The 12,053-nt window shown below is 34.2% G+C and overlaps 2 protein-coding genes across 20 annotated transcripts in view; one reads left to right on the top strand and one right to left on the bottom strand.

Moving 5' to 3' along the window:
• LOC113095539 (synaptoporin-like) overlaps positions 1–12,053 on the bottom strand; it is a 41,918-nt gene that overhangs the window by 28,403 nt on the left and 1,462 nt on the right. For all 3 annotated transcript variants that reach the window (XR_003288360.1, XM_026261029.1, XM_026261028.1), the window contains one exon: positions 10,341–10,386. The gene's annotated coding sequence lies outside the window, so the exon portion shown is untranslated. The remainder of the gene's footprint in view (positions 1–10,340; positions 10,387–12,053) is intronic.
• The window catches only part of LOC113095412 (calcium-dependent secretion activator 1), a 74,392-nt gene that overhangs the window by 7,442 nt on the left and 54,897 nt on the right, over positions 1–12,053 (top strand). For all 17 annotated transcript variants that reach the window (XM_026261004.1, XM_026261012.1, XM_026261016.1 and 14 more), the window contains exon 2: positions 11,532–11,645. In XM_026261004.1, the coding sequence (XP_026116789.1) occupies positions 11,532–11,645 (114 nt within the window). The remainder of the gene's footprint in view (positions 1–11,531; positions 11,646–12,053) is intronic.

The raw sequence follows: 12,053 nt of genomic DNA on the forward strand, positions 1-12,053 counted from the left end.
AGGCCAGAGCTGGATCTCCTCAGAAGAGATTTGGAGATTCTGAAATTACCTTATTAATATAACAGGGTGAGATGGATGAAATTTATTGGTTCATTAAGCACACTGAGAGAAAAGGACAGGTAAGGAGAGGAAGAGAGCATGAGAGACTGGCAGATAGATTTTGTCAGAAGTAATAAACGTCCAGCTGGAAGGTTCTTAAACCTCCTTTATATAGCAGGCCATTCACATTTAAGTGTGAATTATTAAATAGTGAAAAAAATGGTGGCTATTTTTAGTGCTGCTTTAATTAACTTATGACCCAGCTCTAGAGTAAATATAGCCCTGCGCTCTTAAAATGATAAATTTAGATTTATAAATGATGTTGATATATCAATACATAGATGAATATACAAAAAAATATGATTTTAGTAGTCTGAATATTAATATAATATAGAAATAAATCTAATATAATACGAGGACTAATATAATACATAGAGGTCATTTCAGTGCAATGTAAATGTGGAAAAAATGTTTCGCATCCATATTCATTAATCAATGCTCATTTTGAAAGCTGTGTTTGAACTTTTGGAACAGTCTATTTACATTTATAAAGAGCCAGAGCAGTGTGTGTTTGAAAATGTTTGCTTTTGCTGAAAAAAAAAAGTGTTGATTTTTGTTAATTTTTTTAGGGGCTTTGTGGAATGGGTGGAAGTCTGTATTTATATGAGTTTGTACATGTGTGAATTTTCATGGCTATTTAAATAAGTGTTGCTCCGAGAGAAGTCTGAGAAAGATGGCAAGATGAGGGACATCTGCTCGAGCAATGGGAGCACTTTTCTGTAAATATTAAGACTGAATAAGATTAAAGGTGAGTTTTTTTTTGTTGCTCTCACTTGTGCATTTGTCTCTGTTTTGGTGTAATTAAGATAATATCTAATCATGAATGTGCAGTCACACTTATATTTCAGGAGCTATGGATAACTTAATTCTCCCCTAATAAAGCTCCTAATGAGACTTCTAATATTCATGGAAATAAAGTGTCCTGCCCATGATCAATTAGAGGCAAATCTTATGTTTAATTTATGTTGCTATTCAGCACTAATTGGCATCTCATATTTGTGCACTTTGAAGGTAGACGGCTTAATTAGTGGTGAGAAAAACAATAATAACAAGCCTCCAGTTTTTACAGTGCGGAAGCGAACCAAAACTAACTTTGATTTGGCGTACAAAGGAATATGTTGAATTTTTATGGGTTTTAATGTACAACCAAAGCTAAAATATTTATCCAGAGCTGAAAAACATAAAAAGGACACTTAAAGTTGTGTTCACCATATAGCATATAATGAAATTATGTTATTCTAAATATTGGGTGTTTATATGTAAATTATATTACATATAAATAATATTTATATGCTAAATATTTTCAATTGCACTTGCCATGCAAAGGAGTATGTTTAATTTGTATGTTTCTAATATGCTTTAATGTGCAGCTAATGCTTTTTTTGACCCAAAGCTGGGAACATTACAAAATAAAAAAGGTGACTGAAAACAAATTGTACAGTGTTTAAAGAAATTATTTCATTATAAATTGTTGGATGTTAAGGTCACACTTTATTTTAGGGTCCAATTCTCACTATTAACTAACCATTAACTATGACTTATGCCTCAATTAACTCCTTATTTGCTGCTTATTAATAGTTTATAAGGTAGTTGTTGTTAATATCACTAATAAACAGCCAATATGTTAATTATAGACATGCTAATAAGCAACTACTTATTAGTGTGAATTGGACCCTATACTAAAGTGTTACCCAATATGGTCCTCAAAATTCTCAAAAGGATAAAAAAATACAAATGCTTATTATTCATTTTTTAACGCTGTTTGTAGATTTTGGACACAACTGACACAAAGAAGGGTTAATTAGCCAAGTGGGAACAGTTATTGGCTGGCTGATGCTGATAATCTCAAAACAGGCAGTTAATCAGTCTGGCCAATATATATAGGTCTATATCACTAATCTTGAGCCAGAACAGTAGTTTAGATAAATCTGCAGGTTTTTTGCCTAGAGGCATGGAGTGTAGGATGAAAGGAAGTAGCATTAGCCGAAGTGGAGGAGGAGGAGGATGGTGTCACAGTCTAGTGTGATGAACAACAGTAGCTACTAGTTGTTGTGGCACTACAGCTGTGTCTGTCTAAGAGAGCTGCTTGGGCCCTTATTCTAAAGCATGTGACAGAATTTTTCTCATGCCATCCCCAACACACACACCTCCACTATCCCCCTTGTAAAACAGAACACACACACTCTTTCTCTCCCTTCCTCCCTCCCATCCAGCTTTTTCCATATCCTATAATCCATTAAGCGGCAGCACTCCTTACTTTCACTGCCTGTCTCTCCCTCTTTCTGTATTTCCTGGCAGGCTGATATGACCTTCTGTTTTTTTCAAGGTCTCTATTTCAACAGTGAACATGTGAAGAGAGCATCCATTAAATTTTAGCATGAAAGCTCCTCATAACCCTCTTTTATCCTATTATTTGTAAGGGGAAAATAGATGCAGTTTTGGCCCATTTTGTGGCCTAGATGTTATAAGACATGGCCAAAGGAGAAAAATATATTTTTTCACTGATAGTTAATCTAGCCCCCCCCCCTCCTCCTTTCAATTTGATTTGTACATCAGGTGTAACATCTAGGCATGCATTTTTGTATGTTTGGGTATGTGTAACGTGTAGCTGTTAAAAATGTACTGTAAACCATGGCTTCTTTGGGCTTATTGCTTTAACAGATACCTCTGGCATAATTGTACAAGTGTCTATTTTATTAAATGGCAATGTTTTTTTTCATCCATGTATTTCTGAAAGTGTAGGAACTTGATACATTGATACATGTCTCTGAAAACCATGTTCTCTGGTGTGACACCATATCCTGATTTAAATCGGCAAATTTAAGAGACAACTTTAATTAGTTGAAGGACCCCATTCATGGTCCTGTTAACGAAGCCCCCAGTGAGTTCCATGCCATGTGCACATGATGTATCTTTGTCTCAATATTGTTCAAGTATTTAACTTTTTTGGAACTACTACAAAAGTGTTACGTTTTGTTGTCCTTGGGTGTAACACCCCTAAATTATATTTTTTAATTAAAAACGCCATGTTAAGCTACATAATCATGGATAATTATGCAAATGTGTCTTGCTTACTGCTAATGACAGGTTAGCTTGGATTAATTGACAGAAAAAGGCTGAAACGTCCTATGGTGTGACAGAAAATGTCCACTGGTGTGACGCCTGCACTATCCCACCACAGGAGAACGATGTCACACCAGAGGACAAGGTCTCTTTAAAAATATTTTTTTATAATTATTTAATTTTTATTCTTTTTTTGATCATTTTCAGAGTTCTTAAATATAATAATATCATTAATTAAACTTTTTTTGATGTTTTTTACAGAAAAGTTGTTATAAAGTGTCATGAAAATAAATATAAAATGTGATGCTTTGTTTTTGAGACAGAAATAATTGAGGGAGAGAAATTACAGAAGATAGAGGACAAGAAATATATAGGGAAAATTAACAGGGATCCACCAGAAGGGAGGAGATCCTAAAAGAACAATGTAGAAAATAAACAGAATCAAGACGATTCCTTAAAAAGTAGACATATACAGTAGTTTAAAAAAATCCATTCACATATTTTGTATATAAATCATATTTAGCTGTTCCTCATATACAGCGGGGGGCTAGAAAGGTTTCAGTAACATGCTGATTTATTAAGAGACTGAATTTTATTTCTTTTGTTTTGTTTAAAAACGTTGATATTGTTTGTATCAAAATTAAACTTTCTATCTCCTTTGACATGTTCAAAATTAAATGATGACATGACATGTTTTGATTTTTTTCTCAAAACATCTTTGCGGTAGGGGAAATGCAAATGTCATTAAACCTAAAATGGTAGAATTTGCAGGAAAGGTTTTATCTTGAAATTGTCCAACAATTCATGGAGAAAAATTATGTTAACTATAATTCAATATTAAATAAGTAGTTATTAATAATAATTATATTTAATGCATTTTAAGTTGCATTCAGAATTCATTTGTCTGAGGAGGCACGTGAATGTGTCATAGTCTGTCTGCACTGACTGCATCTTTTCTGTCTGAGCAGCATTAATTCTTCACGGGAAGAAGCCATCTTACAGACTCTGTGTGTCACATGGCACAAGTTCTTATTTTTAGCTGGATTAGTGGAGTTTCAGGCAAGTGCTTTCACCCACACACACGTTAGCTTTCTCTGAGACAGACACACACACACCCATTAACTCTAATACTGAGCAGCACGCTGTAGTTTTTTTCTGGCACAAACACTGTCTCATACTTAGATAACCTCTCAGCTCACGTAGAAGCACCAAAACCTTCTAAAGGCACTCTCTGTCTTTCCATCTCATGAGACTTTTAGCTTTTCCCATCATTTCCCCCACTTGACTCCCTTACTCACTCTGAACATGTCCTTTTCTTGCCTAGCACACTTCTGTCAAAGAAAGGCTGGCTTTGGGCTCTGTCTTTTGGAAGTGATTAAAAAGCTACACTTTCACAATCCGCTGAAGCGCTATACTCTGTTCTGCCGATATACTTCACCCGCACCCAAATCCTACATCACACAATCTTATTGTGCTGTCAATATGCCGATAGAGTGTTAGAGAGACAATGTTCTCACACAAAGAGACACATACACAGCTGAGGTCCAGGGATTGAAATGAACATATTTAAAAAGGCACTGTGTTGTGTTGTGAAGCTTTGTGTAAGCAAATGCAAAGTAATCCGTTTGCATTTCCTCTAACACTACTGCTCTGTGACGAGCTTTTGCCGCTTTAGGCTTTATGTTTCTGCTAAAATTCTCTATATGCGTAGGTTTTTTTTTTTTTTTTTTTTTTTACAAAGGAATATTTTATTACAGGGCTTAAGTTGCGAGGCAGCAAAGGATATGTAAGATTGAATGTCAGCCCAGCTGTTAGTCATTTTTGCTTTTGTACAAGAGTTCTATAAACAACAGACTGACCATTAGTTTTTTTTTTCTGTTATTGTTTTATATATTGTTTGCAAGACTTAAAGGACAACAATACTATATCATTAATTCGAACAAGTGGGTGAATACAGAGAAAAAAAAAGAAAAAAAAATTTGTTCAACAGGCCTAAACGAGGAACTTTACTGGAGGATATATATTTGAAATGATTATGTTTTTTACTCCGGAAATACCATGTCTAAAATGTAAGTTGTTCAAAATCTTTGTTTATTACACTGCTATATAAAGACATTGTCACACTTGCAGCCAAGCTATTTTTACGAATATTAGCTGTTTGGGGTTTGCCTTTTCTTCATCCTTCTATTCATTTTTTATTTTTTTACCATAATCATCTTAAATATGGTTGATGAATTGGAGTTCAGTTATGCTGAAGGATTCAAATTCAAATTAAATCCAAAATGGAGCCTTCAAATAGCATGTATGAAATGCTAATGCTGGTTTGCATGGTTAATAAATTTGGATGTATTGAGCTTGCGGGGACTGCACAGTAGAGGGCCAGTCTTTCTGCCTTGTGGCTCAGATACACCAAAACTAACCAGCTGCTATCTTCAGCAATGGCTTTGTGGGTTCATAGCCCCTCTGCGCTCTGAGCATCATGCTAAACATAGAAAATGCCATGGAGGGACGCAGGGAGGGGAGAGGAGGAAAAGAGTTGCATGCTGCAGGACAATGCAGAACACTCTGTTCCCCTTTGGAAGATCAGTTCCAAGGAGTCCAGTGAAACTGGGGAATGATTCGTTAGGGCAGTTTTGTGATGCTAACGTTCCTAAGCCAAATCAGCTTTGACGATTGAGCCCTGCATTCAGAGGGTTCATATTATTTGACAGTGTTTGTGCATGTATTTGCAGCTGCAGTGCTGCTGGTATTGTTTTCGTTCATTTGTTCAAGGATTTTGTGTGTCTGTGTGTGTGGATGGTTTCTATGTGCTTGTTAGCTTATTGTTCTGATTATTAATTGCATACAGGGTACAGCAAGCATTAAAAATTGTCTGCTAGAAAGTGCATGACCTCTTTTGTATTTGATATTTTTATATTCTCATTGGCACACAATACTAACAGCATCATCAGTACAACAGAATGAGTTTGTGTAGAATCACACTATTTGTATCGCTTAACCACACAATCTCATTCTTTCAGTTTTCCCTAATATATAATACATTTGTGATTGTATAACATAAAGTATGTTTCATGTCTTAAATTTTAAATATTATTTTTATTTAATATTATGTTAAAATGATTTTTCAATTTATTGCCACTTGCCACTTGAGTGAAAATGGCTGGTAATGATTTAATAATAGTATTTATATATTATAGTATTTATAGGGTATATTTTGCAATACACCAATGCCCGCTTACAAAAGCAACACATATTACTGACTCTATAAATGTATACTGACTAATATAATATAATATAATATAATATAATATAATATAATATAATATAATATAATATAATATAATATAATATAATATAATATAATGCATTATTTTTTTCAATAGTTTGTCACTCAGGAAACCAAAGATGGAACTGCATTTTATCTTTCCAGATGTTGTTATGTTTCCGGATTTTTTTTTTTCAAAATAAATGTATTGTTGTATTTAGCAATTATTGCTTTATAACTGATAAAAAATGACAGCAAAGACTGTTGATTTTATTTTTATTTTTTAAATAAACACTTTTCTTTTGAACTTATTATTTATCATGGGGCCCTGAAAAATAAAAACCACAAAAATACTAAGCTGCACAAATGTTGTCAACACTGATGATAATAATAATTTTTTTATAGCGCTGGAATGACCTTAGACCTAAAAGATATTAAAATAGATAACAGTTTTACATTTTTGTTTTATTTTTGTTTGATTCAGTAAATGCAGCACTGTTTAACATAATACATTTAAAAAAATCTATGTTACCAGTTAATATATTAATATTAATATATTAACGTTAATCATTTTTCTTTAATTTAGCATGCATGGCTTCATTCAAAAAGCCTTATCAAAATGCTAAACTCTGAAAGCCAGTGAAGATCCATTTTAGTTGAACATAATGTACTTACAAATGATTACAATGAAAGTGCTATATTGAATTTGGCTTTGCGTGTTCCATTTAAATTCAGCCTCTTGTTCCATTTCATTTAGTTGTCTGGGTCTAAATTTGGCAAACACCTCCATTTTCACTCCCCCATTCAGTTATGTAACTTGCTTCCCCCCATCTACCCCCTTTTTTGGTGCCAGGCTTGTATGTAGTTGAAATTTAAAATTCTAATGAAATTGAAAAGCCAAAACCAGAAATACATTAACTTTGAGATAACTTAAAATGAAATTTGGTTTTATTTGACTTTCTTTTCTTTGTGAAAAAATGACAAATGTTAATGACTGAATGCAAACGTGAAACTTCCCCCTCTGTGGAGTAACATTATAATCACTCATCCATATTTCCTATCTCTCTCTTTCTCACTCTCTCTCTCATGCATCATCTCTGGCCCACAGCAAAAGCTGCTGCACTCATGCAATTATCATAATTACTAACGACTTTGCAGTCTGCTGCGGAGTGTGCACATGCACACACTGATAGAGTGCCTCATTTTCTTCTGCTGTTTCTCCATTCACACAAAAGAAAACGTACACTTTTGTTTTTGACACAAACTAAATGTAAAGGACATTAAAAATAAGATACGGTTGCTGAAATTATAATGTTATAGCAGGAGAATGGATTCATCAGGTGAGGTTGAAGTAAAAAGCACTATGATAGTATTTCCAAAGAGACGAGTTTGATTAGCTGAAGCTGAAAAAGACAAGAAGTCAGCAATGTTCAAGTCCAGATGAACCGTCTTTTATTTCTGTTTTGTTAGGTGATTCTACCAAAGTGCTCATTGGAGAAATTACTTTTTTCCATTCTGTGTTGACATATTTCCCATAAAAACATGATGTTACAATGGGACTAGATATATTGGTTCTTGCTAGTCAGTTGCAGAGGAGAAAAAATCTTATTCAACCTTTTGATTAGACCAATATAGGGCTGCACATTTCTTTCTTTCTTTCTTTCTTTCTTTCTTTCTTTCTTTCTTTCTTGCTGACAAAAATAAGATTATGATTTTCAATGCTATATTTTTATTTATTTTTAAAGAGCACCAGGTTTGCTGTGCTTGTTTGTATGGAAGCATTTACTTATTTAAAATGAACTTGCATTCTCCCCTGGTGGTGAAATATGTCTTTGTCTGCTCCAGAGTGGGTACAAATGAATCAGTCTGTTACAGGGCAATCATGATAAGAGGGATCTAGAGGGAATCAATGGGATATCTTGGAAGGGGGTGGAGGTACCATTAGAACGCTGATGGTTATTGGTCACACCTGTATCTAGGGGCTCAATAGAGAGAAATATTATGGTGCTTCATACAGCCTAATGTAATTATTCCAAAAAATTGTGATGTTCTATATTGTGTAACACCTGCGAAACACAAAAATGCATAAAGCCTTTATTTTAGCATTATTTATATACTATTAAAGGTGCGACCAATCGAGAGGTTTTTCGTCCTTGTCTGTTTGTTTTAAGGCCATAGATATGCGAATGTACTTCAAAACATTGACAAAATAAACTTCTAACAGACGTGATGAATTTAAAATGTATAATCTGTCTCTTCATAGACAGTGTGCCCTCACTTTGATGACCTTATTTTCAGCTTCCTCTTCCAGTATGAATTATGTCAACACAGGAAAAAATATGGGGCCTTTAAACACCTGCATTTGAATGTCTTCATTATATATACATGGATGTTATATTCACATCATATGGAGCATGCAGACACACACACACACACACACACACACACACTCCAGACCTGTCAAACCTCCAGCCTCCATAAAAACTATTCTGGAAAATAAAGAGAAAATCATACTCTGAAATATTGAGGGCTACAAGCTGTTCTTCAGGGCTATAGTATTCTTTGTACAGACAGTTCAGAAAGCAGATAGAGTCAACTGTTCTATGTGTGTGTAAAGGAGAGGGGACAGTAGCCGAGAGATGAACACACAGATGGTGCTGTGATGCCTCACAGGCACATGCTACTTTGTACTTTTCCACCTTCCTCCTACACACTTGCACACAGAAAACCATTTCCTTTATATCTTGTCAAACTGGTGGTTTCAAGGCGAATGGCAACATAACATCTTGTTAAACTTTGTGTTTTTTGCTATGCTCAGCAAGCCACCATATGCATAACAGAGCAATAGAGCACATTTAAAGCTTTTGAATGTTTCAGTGAGATGATAAAACTGTGACTTACAGTACACTGTAAAAAATAATATAATCATGCACATCATTGGCCTTTTATCACATACATAGAAATAATGCATACATACTCTGCAATATAGATAAAAATACTGTATGTAAGGGACAACATAAAGTCAACCAGTCATTTTTGCAAAATGTATACTGACAAGATGATTAGAAGAAGAGGGGGTTTATGTTTTGTGATAATCACTGGCTCACTGTAAATTCATCTACTTATTGCACTGGTACTTACCAAATGAATAAATAAAAACCTATGAAATATTGATTTTAGTTTTTTATTACATGAGAAGAAAGACTGGAGGGATACGCAAGACATTAAACTAGCACTGCTATGAGAATGTGAGAATGTGCTCCTATACACAGTTCAAAGGTCATTATGTGAAATGTTTGACCATAGAATGCCATGATGGACCAATCAGGATCAAGTATTCCAGAAAGCCATGTGGTACTAATTTATACTATGCTAGAAAGAATATCTCTTTGGGTTTGAGACTTTAATCTTTGTGACTTTACCTACCTGAACTTATCTATGCATGAACGGCTTGTAACACTCCAGAGACAAAGGAAAACATGAAATCACATCAAATGACCCGTTTAAAAGGAGGAAAAAAATACATAAATTATTATGTGAAATGTACTGTGTACAAATGAAAAGAAAACACAAACCAGACTACATAAGAATACTTGTTAGGTTGGGATGGTTTGTGCTGACCACAATGTGTTTTGTGCTTTAACTGATTGCTTTTGTTGGTAATTGCACTGAAATCACATAGATATGTTTTTGCACACTTCTCATATTCAGCAGTCTAGTACAATATTTTTGCTGATTGTTTGCTCCATGTGTTAGGCTGATAAATCACACACGGCTGTTTATGCATTTACAGAATAGACCATTTTCCTGTTCAACCTGTCGTGTCATAATTTTGCATATTGTTGTGCAGTTCATAGTTAAAAGGGATACAGTAGGTCATAAAAAAATGTAAATTCTGTCATCATTTACTCACCCTTATACTGTTCCAAACACATTTGCTTTTATGTTTTCAGTGGAACCTGAAAGTAAAACCATAAATAAAAATCTCAACACAACTCTTTTGATGTAAGTGATAATATAAAAATGCATGTTAATATGAGTTCATATTGAATTAAAAACATAAAAAAATATATAATTTTAAAATATTTAAACTGATGTATTAAAATTTCATTTTTGACTGAGTGATTTTTTTTTTTTTTAGGGGGTGGGGGGTTATTTATATGATAAGCAATTCATGGTGCTGGGGTGCAACATTTTGTCCACTGTAAAATCTGGGCCCTGATGCAAAACCAGTTGATATCCACTGTCATAAAACACAGTGGTATTGTAACTGTCAGTGCTTCGCTCTTTTGCTTTATGTGAGGAGGAGGAGGATACTGTTGGGTCTGCTCTTTTTCTCCTTCACAACACTTATCTCGTTCTGTTGCTTACTTTCGTCACTCTGTCATCTTGTGCCCTGATGACATTCAGGGAGAGTGATGAATCACATTAGGAGAGAGAGAGAGAGAGAGAGAAGGAAGTAGAAGCGTTTGTAGGCTTGCGGTGAAATAAGATGTATTATGCATGAAAAATCAACATATATAAAAAATATGAAGGATTTAAGTACACAATTTCTGCAAAGGGAAAGTTAAAATTAGACCGTGAGAGTGAGAGAATGAGTGTGAGAGAGATGTAGCTAGAGATTTCTGGCTGTGAGAATAGAGAGAACGTGTGTGATTGAGTTTGAGGGTGAGTGTTTCTTTTTTTTTTAGCTTAAAGCAGAAAGCGTATTTTTAAGTGTAGACGTGAGAAGAGACTATGTTCTTGTGGGAGTGTTTCGGGGAAAAAAAGGATGTATTCAATGTCTCCTGCTAAAAAAGAAACCTACTTTGCTTTTATCATTTGTTTCTGAAAAATCTCTAACCCCTTTGTGGTAACATCATTTACTTTAGTCCTGAACCGTAATAGAATTGGATCCATATCTGAGTGTGCAAAATCTGATAACAAATGCAACTGAGACCATTTTAGATTGAGTCACTGATTAAAAGCTAACAGTTTTTATATTGCATTATCTGTAATAACTACAAATGAATGCACTGGTCTTATGAAATATTGTTGGGGTTTTTGCAATCACAAATTATCTGAATTTTGACATTGTTTTTTTTTTTTTTTTTTCTCCTTGTAGATCACCAAGCAGCAGCTGCAGACTACTAAAGACCGCTTCGAGTCTTTTCTCAAAGGAGACACACAGATTGTGGCAGATGAAGCCTTCATCAATGCAGTTCAGAGCTATTTTGAGGTGAAGTATTATTGCAACAGTAAAATAAATGGTGGAAACTCCCCTTTGTATTGCTCGAGGAATCACTTCAATGCATTGTTGGTAGCTCAGCCTTTTTTAATATCTAATCTTAACCTTTTTTAAGCATCACAGATGGTGCCTCAGACTTATCAGCTTATTTTAGTGTGATATTTGACCAGAGATAAAATAATGTAGTGGTTTCCTTATTGGTCAAATAGGAATGTTGTTAAACTGTAAATTTCACAACCATTATAATGATTTGTGCACTACCATAAAAAGGTAAATGGGCAGTGATTTTTTAAAGAAATTACTACTTTAATTTGACTAGGATACATTAGATTAAAAGGTGACAGTAAATACATCTAAAAAATTATTAATTTGAATCATTAAGGAAACCTGAAAAAAGTT

This window comes from Carassius auratus, chromosome 6 (genome assembly GCF_003368295.1).
Source record: "Carassius auratus strain Wakin chromosome 6, ASM336829v1, whole genome shotgun sequence".
NCBI classification, from domain to species: domain Eukaryota; kingdom Metazoa; phylum Chordata; class Actinopteri; order Cypriniformes; family Cyprinidae; genus Carassius; species Carassius auratus.